The following is an 18168-nucleotide window of genomic DNA, read 5'->3' as shown; positions in this document are numbered from 1 at the left end:
TGTGGCATCAAACAGGCTTGACCAATGTGTGACTGTAGACAACATTCCTTTCCTTTCTGGGATGTTTCCAATTGGTACAAGGACAGAATGCAATAAGGGTGTGGTTCAATGCAAGCAAGAAAGAAATAGTATTTATGAATCCTTAAGAGGAATAGGACAAACATGGCACAGGTTAAATGCACAAGACAGAAGTGGCAGGTTATTATTATCATGAATGTTTAGGAGAGAGGACATCTCAACACAGTGAGATTTCTGAAAGACAAGGGTAGTAATCCTCTTCCTCCAGTTCTTTTTTAATGACTATATAGTAAAGTGGGAATCACGAATCATGGTAACTCTGGAAGTGTTTGTATGTCACAATAGCCCCATTGGTGAATCTTTATCTTCCATTTGGGACCCCTGGGTTCTAAGATTTGGTTGTGATCCATTTGAAGAAGTGATTGTCCAGCTCTCTTAAAAAACCTGCCTGGGATTACTTGTCCTGATCAGAATCACCCAACTCAGAAACAAAATAGGAGGCCAGGAAAAGAACATCTACAAAGTTCAAGATGAAAACTCTCCTGTAAATTCTTCCTGATGCTTACAGACACTACATCAGCATCACTGTTTAATCATCACCAGAGTCCTATAAAACAAACATGATTACTCATTTTTGCCAATGAGAAAAACGGCCCAGAGGCCTCACATATATGCTAAGTATCAGGGTGAGGATTCCTAACCTGCATGCGTAAGCCACTATAGTTGACTCTCTTTCTCCTGACAATTAAAAAGTTAGGATTGGATGAAAACAGTGGTTATCAGTCCTGGTTCATGTTAGAATCATTTGAGGCGGTGGTAAACTAGTAATGCTCTAGCCTAGGGAGTTCTAAGGAGGGATGGGAAGGTGGGGAAAAAATTTTGGCCCACAGGAAGGCATTTGACAGTATCTGCAGACATTTTTAGTTTCACTATAGATATTTCTGGTACAGTGGGTAGAAAACTGGAATATATCCTGAATATCCTGCAGTACAGAGGATGGTCCTATAACAAAGAGTCATCCAGCTCCAAGTTTCAATAGTGAGGTGGTAACAAATTCTGCTTCGGTTTCACTTGAGGCTGCCAAGTAAGACACGGCAGAGGTGGGGTCCAGGCTGAGGTATATAATATGGGGTGGGCAGGATGGATTAGATTTGGGGCTCTCAAACTGAAGCATACATAAGAATCACCTAGAGCTCATTACAACATAGGTACCTTGGCTCAATTCCCAGAGTTTCTGAGTGAGAAGGTCTAGGTTTGGGCCTGAACATTTGCATTTCTGACAAGTTCCCATCTAATGCCAGTGCTGCTGAGACACAAATCCCATTTTGAGAACCATAAAACTAGCTAGCTCATCCTTCTGTAAGATCACTATCCAAGGTGATTTGCTGAGGTTGGAGATCTAAGGTCACTCTGCTATTTCAAGAAAAAACCAAATACAAGTGAAGTTCGTAAAATTCCCTGAAAATGGCTTAGATCCCATTTATTCTCTGGCATTTCATTATCTTAATTTATGTCTTCCTAATACAAAGTGGAAAACAGAATTTCCTTTCTGAATCTTATGGGAAGATTCATAAGTACTCCCCCCACCCCCTGCCACCCCAACAAGCATTAGTTGCACAGACTCAGCAATGCCTTGCTATTTATCAGCCTCTGATAAATCCTGAAGCACATTCAGGAGCATCAAAGCTTCTCATCACAGTGCTTCAGGAGAATGGGCTTGCTGATGGGATGCAAGGTCACATCTGGCTTTGAGGAATAAGCTGCTTCTTTGATTTACCTCTGGTCCTTGCAAAAGCTCAGAAAATTCAACTAGTTTCAAATATAAATCCAAAAGAAACATTTTCAGGGAAAAGAGGCCCTTTTTGCTGGACTGCTTATCAGTTTTGAAATATTAAGGACTGCAGTGGAACCTAAATAAAGGCTGTAAAAGCTTTATTTACAATAAATTCTTGTTTCAGGTGATTGACAAAGGCTGTCCTTGCATTTGATATAATCTGGGGTGGAAGAGAAAGAGTGGGTTGATGGGAATAATGATACTAGCACCAAACATTGACTGCTTTTACTATCAGCTCTCTCCTTGTTCTAAAGGCTTATGCAGATTCTCTTCTGTGTGGGTACTGTTATTCTAATTTCAAAGATAAGAACCAGGGTCCTGCAAATAAAGATTTGCCAATGTCCCAAGATCCTGGATTTAAATCTGCACAGTCTGGTGCCCAGGACTGGATTCTTAATCAACATGAGTTTGGCTACCACATCTGTGACTGAGCAAACAGCGTTCCTTCTTTGGTCTCTGTCTTCATGAACTCGAAACAGGAGTGTTAGAGGAGAGAAGGGTGGTAGCACAAGACTCATATCCAGCCTAAATGAATTATTTGTTTGGCACTCAGAGTGTTTAATCTTTTTCTGAGTTAGATGTAGAAAATAATGCATGAAAAAAATTTCATGCATCCAATATTGAAAAATTGGATGATTTTGCCATACTACTTGCTATGGGTTGAATGTTTATCCCTTCTAAAAGTCCTGTTGAAGTTTAATTGCCATCGTAACAATGTTGAAAGGTGGAACCTTTAAGATGTCTCTACTCTCACAGGTGGGCTTGGTGCTGTTATAAAAGTGCCCCCTTTATCTGTGTCTCACCCTCTCACCTGCCACGTGATGACACAGCAGGAAGACAGGAGCTATATGCTGGCACTTTAATATTGGAATCCCCAGCCTCTGGCACTGTGAGAAGTAATTTCAATCCATGATAAATTACCTCGTCTTAGATCTTCTGCCATAGTAGGACAATGAGACAAGGACAGTTATCTGCATTCTGGCAACAACTGGCACTCAGAAGCCTTTGCCCATGCTGGATAATCACAAAGTCTGATGTCTGTCAAAGGTCCCAGCACTTTCCTATATTGTCACATAGGCATCGCTCACTTCCAAACCTTGGCACTTCCTGTTTGCAGTGCTTGAAACACCTGAGCAGAATACTGTCTGTCTCATTTGTCCTTTCTTTCAAGATCCAATTGAAGTGTCACTTCTAAAGCACTTTTCCTTCACATTTATATAAAATAATAAGTCTGTCATATTTGCCCCATGGCTCACTCCACTCCCCTCACTCTGATTTATTTTTCTTTGTAGTACTTTATTACCACTGTTGTATTTGTTTATTGCAGGTAGACACAATAGCCTAGTGGATAAAAGTCAGAACAAGATCCCTACTGCTGTGTTCAGACCCCAGGTCTTTTATTTATTTATTAGCTGCGTGACTTTGGAATAGTTTTTAGCTCTAAAACTCAGCCTATTAAATGTATTAGATACAGAAATTTCTTCATTAATGCATTATTTTATGCGTTACTGTGAAGTTAAGATGAGTTAGAACAGTGTTCACTTAGTACAGATATTTATAATAAGTGGACATGTCATTGTAACTGTAACACATTTACGTCAGCTGTCTGACTCGTTGGTAGTATAGTTTGTGAAACTAAGACTACAGATGCTCCTTTTAACACTGGTGTCATAAGGTGGCCTGAAGATGTGTGCTGACAATATTCTGGACCCAAATGTTCTAAAGGCAACTTCTTATCAAGACTACCTATTTAAGTAGAGCTTTCGTGAATCCACACAGTTTAGTGAAAAATCAAAAGTAAACCCCCACCCCAGAACCTTCAGTATTTAGAAAGCAAAACGAGTGATGGAAGCTGGATATAAACAAGAGCTATTTTCAGAGCGAAGAGCTGCATGTGTGAGTAACAACAGATCTATTCCCAGTCACAGTGACATTCCCGGGAGTCCACCTGGGAGTCTGCATGGTCCAGTTCCATCCCTAACTTACTGAGCTGGGAATCAAGAAAGTATCCTGCCTCTAGTCTGGTTTGAACTTCTCACTCCTCTTTCCTCCACTTCCCCTACTGGGGGTTCTGCAGTGTTTCACATACTTGACATCCACCTATCAGTGATGCTTCCTTTGACATAAACTTCCCAGTGTTTAGGGAACACTATGTTTTTCTTAGATACAGCCTATATCTAGAAGATACAATGAATTTATATGAAGAAACATTTAAAAAACTAAATCTATGGCTTACACAGGTAATATTTGATCTACTATTTAGATCTGAAACATTTCCAAGCTCCATAGTTTTAATTTGCTTCTATATTTTATTCTTTTTACAGAGACAGTCTTTTACTAAATCCTACATCAATCCTAGCAGATCTTTTCCGGGAGGTCAAATGCCGTCGTATGTGTCTCGTGCCGCTTTATTCCCCTGTATGATGTTATACGCTACTCAAATGAATCTCCTATGTGGCTGCAAATGTGTCTATTGGGGTAATAAATTCAAGAAAGACCTTCCTGGAAAGGAGTTGCAGAGACAAGCTCATATGAGAGCTTCTGAGAGGGAGCAGGTGTGTAAAGAAGTGCCAACTAAATAATAATCGTTACCCAATTTTTCTTCTAAAAGCGCCTATAATCTTTTGGGCCCAGTTCACTGAAGCAAAGTTTAGTGTGCATATTGATCCTGGCCCTGAGAGGCCTGAGGATGCTCCAAGTCACTTTACTCAACAGGCATTAGTTTTCACATCTGTAAAATGAAGGGCTTCACTGGATGATCTCTAGGCAATCTCCCCATCCACCAATTTTATTTCAGTACCAGCTCGAAAATGAGTTTAAAATCTAGTTGAAAGTCCACCCATGGTACTTATGTGCTTCCTGGGGAGTCTGACAGTTTTGGTGATTCTTTATGGTGCCTTTTCTACATATTCTAATGCGTATAACTAATAGCTTGGTGGAAGAATTGACCCGTTTATTTTTTGCTCTCTTCTTTGCCTTTGTTGTGAAGAAACTCAAAATGATAAAGGGAAAGATAGCCTGGTCAGACCTAATTTTGCAAAGATATGCCTTCATTTTTACCTTTTTTATTTCTTTTCTCATATAATCTGACCTATATAACCCCATGTCTCTTTGGTTACATAAAAACTGATCAGACAAATGTTTTAAGTGCTTTTACAGTATTTCTCACTAAGAGGAATTCGGATGACCTTTCTCTCTCTCTTTTTCTGTTGCTTGCTCGCTCTTTCTTTCTTTTACTTTTTGTGTACACTAAGGATTGAACACAGGGCCTTTACAATGAGCTAAATCTCCAGCCCTCTTTTTAAAATTTTGATACAGTTCTTGCTAGTTGCTAAGTGTCCCTGGCTGGGCTTGAACTTGCAATCCTCTTGCTCAGCCATTCAGTGTGCTACAATTGTGGGCATGCATCACCACAACCAGCAGAAATTTCCATTCTAATATGACCACAATGAATGTAAGGTTGGTTGGAGAAATAATAGTGACAGTTCAGGGATGGGACTCTGGAAGTCCACAGTCTGGAGATTCACAAGTCTGCTAAGTACAGTTATCCAAGAAGATGGTAAGTGCTTTAAAACTTTTGCTAAATAGGATTCTTGGTATCAGGGAAGGGTTCTAAACTCAGACCTATAAAATATATAATGCTGGTTAAGGACATACGGGGCAGCAGTCTCAAGGAGAAGGAACAGATATGTAATGAGAAAAATAAGGACAACTAGAAATTTCTCTTTTAATAAAAAAGCAAGAGTTCTAAAAAGTTTAAACAATTTATTCAAAGTGGTATAACCAACAGTGGACCAAACTATGCATTTCCTATTCTTTATGCATTTATATGATCCTCCTAGAAGAGATGGTTCTTTTTTAAGGGGGTGTTCTTTTTAATGTGGGGATTGAACTCAAGACCTCATGCACGCTCAGCATCCATTTGCCAGTAGTCCCACCTTATGCCTCAGAGTTTGCCTATACAGAAGGATTCAGTGAAAGTCTGAAAATTATTTATTAGGTAATGTTCCCCTACTGATGAACTATAAGTCACCTTTGCCACATGTAGTTGAAGGAAAATAGGCTCTGTCAGCTGCCATCTTCTGAGTACTTCTCTAGTTCTATTATTCAAAGCCAAACACCTGCAATGTAAACTCCAAAGTCTAACTCTGCCTTTACCTACTACTTTACAATAATCCCATGCTCTTTAACCAGTGCCTCTTGGCATTGCCTGTCTGCTTTTCTCAACATCTCTGCATAGAAATGTCACAAACCAACCTCGTAGAGGCTTCATTCAGACTATATACCAGTTTCGTTTGGCTTGTACTGCCTCAAATGTAGCTTAAAATCAAAGCAAAACAAAATTAGATGAGTTGCTGATATTTTAAAATGAGAAGATTTTACATAATAATCCATTTTTTCCTGCCACCTTTTGAAACATTGTGCCCACTTTTTTACACGTAGCCGAGGTAGGAAGCAGGCAGCAGCTGGTGCATTTTGGTAGCTATACATATTCTCTAGGTGCTGGTAGCTTCCGCTCAGCCTATTTCTGCTGTTTATATGATTAGTGGGCATGTCTCTGAAATGCTTCCATTTATTTCGTGAAAGATGAAAGACCATTTTGCAAGACTCCTGAAAATTTGACTTCTGAGCTCCTTTACTTGAAAAGTTTCAAAATCATAGGTTTGATTTTATAATTTTCCTTTGATAATAAAAACCACTGGATAGTGCATTTAAGGCAAGAGAAACCAGTTTTTCTTTTAATGAATTAATATAAAACCAATGGAGGTCAAGAGCATTGTCAACTCAAATGATTATGGTTTATCAAAAGCTTTTTTCAAAAGACATTTACTTATAAGGTTCAAGAACTAGAAAGAAAACAAAATGGCATGTAACTTAGATACTTACAATAGATTTCTTTTCCTAACATCTCACTAGGTGTTGATGTAGCTAATATTTGGTTATTTCTAGTGACAGAGAACCCATCATCCTTCTTTAAGTCCATTTTAAAAAAGAATTTTGGTTACCACAATGTAAAACTGAGCTAAAATTTGTCTCCATATAGCTCTCACTAATTGATCATAATTTTGTTTGTTGGAAACTTGAGGGATGTCATGGTTTATGTTTGTGTCCCCCAGCCTCATGAGTTTGCATTGTGTATTTGTGATTGGTTCATTGTCTAGGGCTTGGATTAATGGTGTCAGTGCTCCACCCACCTAGGGGTGGAGCCAGGATGTGATGTAATGGCAGGAGGAAGGTATGTTTTTCTCTTTGCTGGTTCCTGCTTGCTGTTTGCAGCTGCCATGAACTGTAGCCCAGCCATGGCAGCCTGCCTTGGAGCCAACTGAATGTGGACTGAAGCCTCCAAAAACTGTAAGAAATAAACCTTTCCTTTCCCAACTCTGGGCTTCAGGTATTGTGTCTCAGCGATGAGTTAACAGTAACAAAGACAGAATTTGGTACCGAGAGTGGGGTCATTTGCTGTGACTATACCTAACCATGTTTTTCGAAAGGGTTTGGAAATGGCTTGTGGGCAGAATTTGGAAAGGTTCTGACATGTCGCCTGGATGCATAGAACTGGAGCAGCTTAGGCTTTCTGTAGAGGAGATATTGGTCAGAGCTCAGGAGACCAGAAGGCTGATAGAAAGCCGGATGGTAAAGACCAGGCTTGGGAGGTTTCTGCTGGGAAGGACTGCGTTGGTCATTGGACTGCACAGGATGTCTGTTATGGCTTGGCAGAAAGTTTGTCTGCATTTTGCTCCTGCCCAGAGACTTTGCCTGAGACTGAGACAAAGGGCAATGGACTGATTAATCTTGAAAAAGAAATCAAAAAGCAATCGAACATTGAGGCTGTGGCATGGCTATTGTTGGGGGCTTTCAGTCAGCTTTATGTTTCAAATCAGGAGCAAAGAGCCCAGCAGGATAACGTACAATGCTGTGAGTTTGGCCCGAAGGAAAATTCCAGGAAGGCTGTGGATTGTAAAGACAGAGTTGAGATTTTGATTCCTGAAGAGAAACAGAGAGATAAGAAAGATGGCCCCAGGGCATCCCAGGAAGCAGGTCCCCACCCTTTGCAGCCTTACAGCGAAGGTGAAAGAACTTGCTCAGAGAAAAAAATTACAGAGTGCCATGCTCCAGTAGCCCAGCCAAGCCAGCCTGCCTTGGAGCCAACTGAGTGTGGACTGAAGCCTCCAAAAACTGTAAGAAATAAACCTTTCCTTTCCCAACTTTGGGCTTCAGGTATTGTGCCTCAGCGACGAGTTAAAAGTAACTAAGACAAGGGGCAATTGTACTTATTATTCCTTAAAATAGCCCTTCAGATATTTGAAATCACTGTAACATTCCTGAGGCTTTTTATTTTTATTCAGATAATTATCCTCAGTTCCTACAATCATTTCTCGCAGATGATCTGAGTCAGATTCCTGATCACAGCCTTTTCGACATCTTCCCTGGTTTACAACTAGGGCCACCCTTGGGCATTCCCTCCACATACTCATATCCCATCTTCACATCCTGCAGAAGTGGAATCCATTTCCCCTCCCTTTAAATTTAAACTGACCTCATAGTAGCCAGTTTCATTCTTAGATGCTCCCCTGCCCCCGTCTTTCCCCTTTCCTCTTCCTCTTCTCCTTATTCTTTTGTGGTGCTGGGATTGAATCTAGGGCCATCACAGTGAGCCACATCCCTCGCCTACCTGTCTTCTTTTCTTTCTCTCTCTTTTTCATTTTGAGACAGAGTCTTTCTAAGTCACCAAGTAGCCCAGGTTGGGCTCAAACTTAGAATCCTCCTGCCTGCCTCAGCCTTCCAGAGTGTTGGGATTATAGGTGGGCACCACCATGCCTGGCTCACCTCTACTTCTAAGAGGATTGGGAGTTTCTTCTTTCTCTCCCATCAAGGCCAGAAATCATGTTACACGTTCAACTACCTTGAGACTACCAACTATCTGTGAGGATTCCCCATAACTTATGTGAAAATGGTATATGGAGAGCATGATCCTTAGTCAGTTAGCCTCCAGCTTTTCTAACCATTCCAAGGGAGAAACCAGAAGTGAGTAAAGAAGCATCTTAGCCATCCCAGTCCTAGACCTGGCCCATTTGGCTTAATCCAGATTGCAGAATCATGAAAATGATACATTGTTGCTATGTGAGCCCATTTTGGGGATGATTTGCTAGGTAACAGTAGGAAGCTAAACCCTGGCCAACATATTTTAAAGTTGTTTTAGTGTGGCAATAAGAATACATACATTTTATTTCCGTTTTCTCTTTAAAGAAAGATCAGCATTAAGTGAACAAATTTTCTAAAACAAAAAACAAAGAAACTTGCTTCTTTTTTTATATGTACTATATAAAGCTTCTTAGCTATAGAAAAATACAGGCAGAAATGTTTAACCATTAGCAACATTGGTAACTATTACTGATTACAAAAACACAACAGAAGAAGAACAAAGCCAAGCTGACAAAAGAAGTGCTTAAAAGGTGGTTCTTTAGAGTCCTTAACATGTTTCATTAACAGTGTCTAAGTCTGAAGTTTAGGTGATGCTATGGCTTAGGCAAATGTTCCCCAAAGGCCTTGGTATCAAGGCTTAGTTCATAGCCTGTGTAGCTGCTGCATATGGTAGACTCTTAAAGAGGTGGAGCTTAATGAGAGGTTTTAGGTCACTGTAGGCATGTCCTCAGAGGGGTTTGTGGGACCCTGGTCTCTTTCTCTCTTTGCTTCTCAGCTGCCTTAAAGTCAGTAGCTTGCTCTTCCAAATAACCTACCATGATGTGATGTGCTGCTTTCCACAGGGCCATAGCAACATGGCCAGTTGACCTTGGATTGAAACCTCTGAAACTGTGACACAAATGTTTTATTTCTATGAATTGATAATCTCAAGTATTTGTCACACTAATGGAAAAGTGACCAACAGAAGTGATTATCTAAATTTTAGCCAGATGTCATGGAGCATTTATATAATTTAAATCAAATTAGTTCAGGGCAGAGATTCTCAAAGAGGTGGGGGAACATCATCAGGGAAAGTGAGAACGTGGGTCATATGATGTATGTAAGGGAACTGACCCCACTAACAGCAAAATTAAGTGCCTTTGCAAAAAGAAGTTACCCACTTTGTATCCTTTTACTTCTGACTCATTATCCAGGGCCTTCACTTGATCCCAATTCAGGATAATTTTGGAGTCTGATGAATTCCATATGATGTTTCCAGGAGGTTGGCTTGGTGCTATAAAAAATTAAGATATACAAAGTCACAGATTATTAAATCTCAATGGATTCTGAGGAATATCTCCTTACTAGAATTTGAGAGTGGAAGCAATTTAATGGGCTATTGCACTAATACGTGTCTTCAAGGTCACTGAAATCTGACAAGATACAGCACTGCAAATGGAAAAAGATTCAGTTGGTCGCCTAACATTTATAGCTAAAAGAAGTAGCCTTTCCCAGTAAGGAGAAAAACATTTATCTTTCTGTACTCTAGAGCAATGAATTTGGCATGGTATTCTTAAAGATTCCGTTAAAATGTTAAGGTGAATTTGAATCCACATAATGATACCAATTACTATGCAAATGATCATTGGGAGGTGGGGATTGGGAATGAACTTGAGTTATGTTTGATGAGTACCCCACATATTTGTAAGTGAGTTTCTCTTACGTGGTTTTCTGGTTGTGACATTGACTGTAGCACTGGAGGGGCCTGTTCCCGCAGAATTATATGCCTTGACTGCTAAGTGATACAATGCACTGCCTTGTAAATTGGTGATTTTTGTTGATGTCTGATTTCCCACTGTTCGTATTTTTCTAGCATTTTCTTCCTTGTCATTGTGTCTCCAATATTTAACCTGAGAAAATAAGAAGAAAGACCTGGGAAGTCATATCCATTGGGAATATTTCCAAATGTTATCTGGTTAGACTTTTCTATGCATGTTCTAATGATAGACTAATTTTCTACATCAATCCATGAGCAGAACCTGCAGAAGAAAGAGGTTTGTTTGTCCTGAGTAACTATTCAGAGTAAGAAAGGCCTTTTTATTTTATTCTCAGCTCCTTAGTAAGGTGGCAAATCAGCACATTTGTTGGTTATTTCTCTCTTTCATCTTTATATTAGATGTAAGTTTTTTTTAAAAACCATCTCATACATGCTCATAATTGTAGATAATTTGAAAAATACCACTGCAGTTAACATAGACAAGGTCTAGTCTCACAAGTGGGTGAGGGGCATGGACCCGAGGCACACATTATTTGCTTACCTCATAACCTTGTATTCGTCCTCTATTCTTCCCCAGTGGGGAGGCCCAGAAAACTTCGATATCTGTGGCAGAAAGACTTCTGGCAAAGATGCTGGCTGGTGGTTTAGTGGGTTCTGCAGATGAATAAGGACATATAATTATAATATTATGAAAATGTTATGCTATTACTCTAGTAGATGAACAAGATGTACTTTTAGAGGCAACACTGTAAGGTGCAAAGATTCCACAGTTATAGAACCATCCTCAGTGATTCTGAGGCATTAACATGAGGTAGGTAGTGGTACTCAGAGACTTGTGCAAAGTCTTCAGTTTGTAAATTTGGGGGCACATGAGATTAAAGTAGGCCAAGACTACTTCAATTTAAGCACCAAGTCTTCAAAGCCAGCAATTCCCTCAACAAAGATGTTTCTTAATCAGTGTTCAACACAGGTAACAGTTCTAATCACTGGATTATGAAAATGAGAGAGAAGAAAAAGGACAGTCAATTGACTTGACTATGATGTAAGGGACCTAGATGGAATTTTCATTCCATGCTGTAAGATCTATCATCTTGGACAACTCATTCACACTGTCTGGGTCTCAGTATCCCCAGCTACAAAAGACAAGTTGAATAGGTTGTTTCCCAATTTTCAGTTATTTTTCGAGATTACTGCCACAATTGTGTACCATATGTATATAAAATTTTCCTTTTGATGATCTTTCTTAGTGAAAAATCTAGTTTCGACATATTGCAAAAAATAATATTTATGAAATATTGTATTTGAATGTATAGTTATATATTTTATAGAGTTTTACATATATTTTATTGATTTACATTATTCCATAACTTTCAAGGCTCATCTGATGTCATTTATAATCAACATCTGCATTCTCCCTGGAATGCACATCATATCCCAAGAAATGTTGGACAAATATATCATATCCATACACAATACTATAAAATTCTATTAAAGTGTTGCTAGACACTAGTGACTCAGGTGAAAATGACTCATCTTCAGAAAATACATCAGAGAGCTTGGCATGGTGGCACACACCTGTAATCATAGCATTTGGGAAACTGAGGCAAGAGGATTATTGTGAGTTTGAGGCCAGCCCAGGCTACAAAGTGAGCTCAAGGCCAGCCTGAACTGCATAGTGAATAGTGAACCCTGTTTCAAAAAAAAAAAAAAATCAGAGAGAATATACCACTGATACCCAAAATTTATAATATAGTATGATGAGACTTTTAATAGAGGAATGTAAAACTAGTATAAATACTATGACTATAAATGATACCAGATAAACTAAGAGAAAAAGAAGTACCTACCACACCCGCCTAGCCAAGGAGTTTCACAGAGGGCCTGGTTTTTGATTTGAGGTGGGAAGAAGGGGTGGAAATAAGAGGAAAGGGGGCACATGCAAAAGGGTGGAAGATTTGTCCAGATTTAGATACCGTTGGAATATGGAGTATGTATGCGAGCAAGGATGGTATGAGGCAGAAAGAGAAGCGGGGGTGGGGGAGTCATGGAGCACTGCTCAATCTAAGGGACCGTTTCTCTGCTGGTGGAAATCACTTATTGCATCTTCATTGACTTGAAACTAATGCTTCAAGCTTCATGTATTTTAGTTGTCTCCTTCTCATCATCTTCTTTAAAATAACACACAGCAAGGTTAATGAGGTCTGTGTGAGAGGCAGCCTGGCAGCAGCCATAGCCCAAAAGTGGTAATAATGTGCCAAAATCCTTAAACGTTATTACAGAGAAGATGACAAGGAGTACAATCACACTGCTTCATGTTTATTCTTTTCTTTAATACATAAGAATAAGTTCTAAGTACAGTACTATGTTTAAAAAGGTAAGTGGTAAAAGGGAATGGAACTTTCTATTTTGATATTCACTTAAAGAGATAAAAGATAAGTCTTAAAGTAATACAGATATGAAGATCTTATATCTATCACACTAAGGTTCTTAGCAAAGGAATTAATAATGGGTAGCTATGTGTTTTTAACATACCATATTCAAGAGTTGGATAGTAGATAAGGAACCAATTTTATTTTGCACTATACTTTTCTCAAATTAGTATATGCCTTCAGTTTAAAGGTATTGCATATCCTAAATTGACTATATACCCTCAATTCAAAACTGATTGTAAAGCATAAAGGGAACACCATTTGGGAAGGTAAGAATCGTCAATTATCTGGGTAACATAAACCATACCTTCTTCAGCAGAATACACCACTGTGGTGGGACTGAAAGGGCCTTCTCCTTTGTTGTTGAAGACACCAACTTTAACCTCAAAAGGAGAAAAGGGGCGCACGCTCTCATTTCTGAACACATATCTGGAGGCGTCGGCTGAGGCCAGTACTGTCAACATCCATATCATTTTGCCATATGGTCGGAAGGCTACCACGTAACCAAAGCCCCTACCATTCTGTAATTCTTCAGGGACCGTCTGGGAAAGAAGGAACGTGTTTCTCAGAAATCACACTTGTTTAATTCAAATACTACAACTCTATCCCACTCAAGACACTGTTGCCTACACCCCCAATGTTATTTTGGAATTTGCCAAGGGTCTCTTAAATTTAGGTTTGGCCACCAATCTATTTTAGATATTCATGAAGTGTTAGGCTTTCGTTTAAAAGATTAAATGAAAACTTGCAATGAGAGCTTGGCTCTGATAGGGCAGACCCAACTCTGAAATAGGTAGAAGTGACTGTGAAAAACAGCAGACAGCTGATTTAAAAACTAACACTCGCAACATGTGCTATCTAGCACTAATTTTCTCTCAGTGCCACATAGACAAAAGATCTCACTGCAAGAATGAAGACCATTTTGTCTCAGGCGAAAGCTTTCCTTTTGGAATGGAAGCATTCAGGAGGAGGGGGTGAGGGATTTCTTTAGCTGCTGGGGCTCTGGGTGACTGTAAGGTGTTAATTTCTGGAGCCATTGTCTAGAATCTTTCAAAAATGGGAAGGGCCTGTTCTGAAGCTCCCACATCCTCTCTCAAAATTAACTTTTAATAAATTGGTAACTAACCTTCCTCCAGGTTCTTTTAAAACCTACCTCAATCTAATAGCAAAGCCAACTGCCAGGAATTGTGCTGGTACGCTGAATTGACTGCTGGCAGATGTTTAAATCAATTGGTCATGCAGCAATTCAGAAAGAAAAGAAAAACTGGTTTTCTCTGAACCAGTCATCTTTATTTTCTGTTTTAAATTTGTGTTGTTTTTCCTCTTAGGATTGTTATTCCTTTGTTAAATAAAAATAGAACTTGCCTTGAAAGCTGATGGGCAAACACATTCATTTCCTACTAACCATTAGTGATGAGAGAGGAAGTATTTGTGCTCAAATGGATTTTAGCTGTTAAAACAGAGGAGGTGCCTTCCTGGCCATGTTTAACACAGAGGAAAATAAGGAAGTATCTAGACGAATGTATGTCGCTTTTGTTCTATGATTCATTTACCTCCCAGGTTATAACCAGCTCAGATTTGCTGCCTCCACCACCACTGACGTTAGCTGGGGTGACTTCAGGGACTGTACAGGAGACAAAAGAGAAGTTACATCAGGGGGCAGTGCCTCATAGGAGCTAGTAAAACTGTGGCTGAGGTGACTTACTGTCAGCAAACATTCAGACACATACACCTTTGAATCTGGAGATCAGAAAGAGCATGGTGAGGGGGCCAGCACATCTGCTGAAGGAAATAACATGTACCAAAGGAGTTCCTATTAATTACCGGTTTCCTATGCAACAAGGTACACACCCGCTCTGGCAGATCTGACCAAACCTGCTGCTCCCCTAGAGACAGTGAGTTCCAGGCAGGAGGAAAGGACTGAGTGCTGATCCTCAGGCTTAGTTAGACATTTATTAACCACATGGTGGTTCACAAAGGGAAGGCAGGACAAACTGTGCCCGTGCAGAGCTTACAATCTAGTTGGAGGCAAGAGCACAAGCAGGCTGATCAGGGATCAATGTCGACAACAAATAATTATGGTACAGACAGAATGGAGAGGCGCAGTGCAGTTCTGGAGTGGCGGGCTGCTCAGAGGAGGAAGGTTGGGCTAATGGCTTCTCAGAAGAAGGTGAATTTTGAGCTGGGTGTTGAAGCAAGTGATGAACATAGGTTGACACCTGGCTCACTGTGTTTAACCTCTTTGATTCCCAGTATTCTCTGTAAAACAGGGGGAAATCAGGCTTGCTTCCTCCTCAGGCTGGATGAATGGAATTAATTCAATTATGATTTTGGAGGGGGACAAGAAAGACGTTAGGGGGAATTTTAAGTTGCCAGGCTAGGACATACGCCTGGCAAGCAGGCATGTCCCGTTAGTAAAGCCAGGGATGAACTTTTTTGTTTTTGTTTTTCAGAGAGTACAGTCAGATTTCGCATTTCCTCGGGGAGTTTGTTAGTCCTTCAAAAAAATCTAGTCTTACCAGTGCTGCAGCCTGGTAGGTGGCACAGACATAGGCTTCCCACTTTACCCAAGAGAAATAAATGTGGTTATCTCTCCCTGTGCTCATTTTATTTTCCAAATTCGACCTTTTGAGAATGCTTTATGCCTTAAGAAAATCCTAGTGAATATTTCTGAAGAAATAACTCCCTGTGAGATGATTTCTGTGTGATTATTTTATTTGAAATGTATGTGCATGCGTGTGTGTGTGTGTGTGTGTGTGTGTGTGTGTGTGTGTCTATGTTTAATAATCCTGTTGGGAAAGTTGGTAGCACATGAAGCAGTGAACAAAGAGTTGGTTTTTGGGAGAACAAAGCACGGTGTGTCTTTTGCTATACAAGCAGACACAATGAATGAACAGGACTAAATTCTAGACTAAAATTCGGTGCTTGCTAATCTGAGGTTCTACCAGCTTGATTTGTCATCATTATAAACATTTAAAGGGGAGAACATGCTAATAGAGAGCCTTTTTAGGGTTAAAAAGCAGGGTGCATTTGAAACCTCTTCCTAAGGAATAGGAGCTGGTGTATTCCCAAGTTACTCACGGGCCTCTTCTGTCCTCCGTTTCTCTGAGGGCCGGCTGGGCTCCCCAATGCCAATCACATTGGCTGCAACAGTGCGGAATTCATATTCGACCCAAGGGTTCAAACCCACCACTGTTGCTGTGAATGTCTTTCCATCAATGAGTTCTGGGACTGAAAAACATAAAAAGGTAAGGCTATTTCACTGAATCTCTAGAAAATAAAAGCAGACACCATGTTAGAAACATAGGAAAGTACTCCATGCATTCATGCATCCATTGATCCTCTCCTTCTTCCCTTCCTCCTCCTCATTGTCTTATTCAGGGAATTCTAGTGGTGTGATTGTGGCAGTGAAGTAAGAACTTTGTAAATTAAACTATAAGCCTCAAGTCAGAAACCAGCAGATAACATCACAAGTGACACAATCTTCCAGCCTCAAAACTTGACTGTAATCTTTATATTATCACCAAAAATGTTTTCCTACATACACTGTAGGATTGTGTATACTTTTAATTCTTAGAACCATCATACAAGAAGGTAAAAGTAATTTTTATTGTGCCCATTTAGCAGAAGAGGAAAGTGAAGATGTACAGTGATCTGCTGATTTCTGTAGTAGAATCGGAATGAGAATTCACTGCCTGCCCTCCAGATTTTTCTCATCTTTTATCCTAAGAAACTCCTTTGACTCAGCAGAAAGTCACTGATTACAGCAGGAAGCATAGAAGTTCATTTCTGTGTTTCAATAAGTGAAAATGAAAAACATTGGGGTTGTTAAAATCAATATGATTTAAATAAATTGCATAAAATTAGATATACAACTCCATTTATTTCTACTTCAAAACATCAAAGGTATGCTGCTAGCCTTTGGGGACTAGAGGAATATGTAACTTGCTTGTGGGAAATACCTGTTCATACAATTCTTTTCCCTGAAATTAAATCTAAATTTAAAAATGAGATATTAACAGAGGTAGAGGTGGTATGTGAATTGTTTAAGACCCAAAAGAGATGTGATTATGAAGCTTTTAAAAACTAGGAAGTATATTGTAAATATAATGAATGAAAGAATAAAGATGAAAATGCTGCCGCTGATAATGATGGTTTAAAAACACCATAGAAACTGTAAAATTGACTTTGAAAGATTCACACCTCTTCATCCCCAAATTTATCCATTCAAAAAAAAAAAAAAAAGGAGCAGCAAGTCAGAAGACTCCCTACAGTTTTTAGATATTGCTTTCTGTAGAGTTTCATATAAACTTTACAAAGCCTGTGATTATAGGCTGGCATAATCCTCTGCTTCACAAAGTGTATCACAGTGGTACATAAATGGTTTTAGGTAATAGGTAGATTGATGCATTTTCCTTTCATAAATAATTTTAAATATGTTAAGGAAAAAAACCAACACGACTGACCCATCATTTCAGATATTACTGCTTAGAGTAAATGAAACAAACAAATTGAGTCTGTATGAGAGAAAATGTTAAGTAAATGATGGTACAATTAGCTGAGTCTGGGAGATAAGTCATAAGGTAATCAGTTAGAGCTCTGTCCACCTAGATGTTCCTTGGTTTCTGCCACATTTCACTCTCCATTGTGCTAAAGTCCATAAGTTCCTGAGATGCCAGAACCAAGCTTCCAAATTGATACCTGTACTGACTGCTTGCCAACCCACGGAGAATGGAGTCCTGGCTTGAATGACATACATGGTGATGGGGCTATGGTTGTCAGGCCCAGGTCTCCAGGAAAGCTGAGCAGTAGTGTCTGTGATTTCATCAATGGTCACAGCTTCTGGGGGACCTGGGGGACCTGGGAAAGAATAAAACCCTCAGAACTGGACCAGTATGCTCAAATGTTCAAGGAAATGACCAGTTGTTTTAATGGGATATTGGCCCACTCAATCATTTATTCATCCACTCAGATTTATCAGATTCATTGTGAATATGTTCACATGCCAGAACTCTGCAGGGCTCTGAAACTACAGACAACAATGAGAGATTTCTTTTCCTTTCTGCATCTTACGAAATAATAAGAAAAAAAGGTAAATAAATTATTACAATAGAATATTTGTTTTGATGCTATGAGAGAATATTGAGATATAATAAGAGTTCAAATCCATTTCTCCATCATTACTTTGAGTTCTTACTATGGGTCTG

The 18168-nt window shown here is 39.5% G+C and overlaps 1 protein-coding gene across 9 annotated transcripts in view; it reads right to left on the bottom strand.

The window, feature by feature from the left end:
- LOC100734733 (contactin-4) overlaps positions 1-18168 on the bottom strand; it is a 901708-nt gene that overhangs the window by 6269 nt on the left and 877271 nt on the right. For 7 of the 9 annotated variants that reach the window (XM_063260276.1, XM_023566553.2, XM_063260275.1 and 4 more), the window contains 7 exons: positions 17663-17821; positions 16043-16192; positions 14515-14585; positions 13269-13503; positions 11074-11186; positions 10479-10665; positions 9937-10049 (listed from right to left, as the gene is read on the bottom strand). In XM_063260276.1, the coding sequence (XP_063116346.1) occupies positions 9937-10049; positions 10479-10665; positions 11074-11186; positions 13269-13503; positions 14515-14585; positions 16043-16192; positions 17663-17821 (1028 nt within the window). Of the gene's footprint in view, positions 1-9936; positions 10050-10478; positions 10666-11073; positions 11187-13268; positions 13504-14514; positions 14586-14895; positions 15221-16042; positions 16193-17662; positions 17822-18168 lie in introns of those variants that run through there. The other 2 variants (XM_063260279.1, XM_063260278.1) reach the window with 1 other exon arrangement.

The sequence above is a fragment of the Cavia porcellus genome, unplaced genomic scaffold, assembly GCF_034190915.1.
Source record: "Cavia porcellus strain 051 isolate PalLab524CR breed Dunkin Hartley unplaced genomic scaffold, mCavPor4.1 scaffold_13, whole genome shotgun sequence".
Taxonomy (NCBI): domain Eukaryota; kingdom Metazoa; phylum Chordata; class Mammalia; order Rodentia; family Caviidae; genus Cavia; species Cavia porcellus.
Note: the sequence above shows the minus strand (reverse complement) of the source record. Positions and strands in the feature narration are given on the sequence as shown.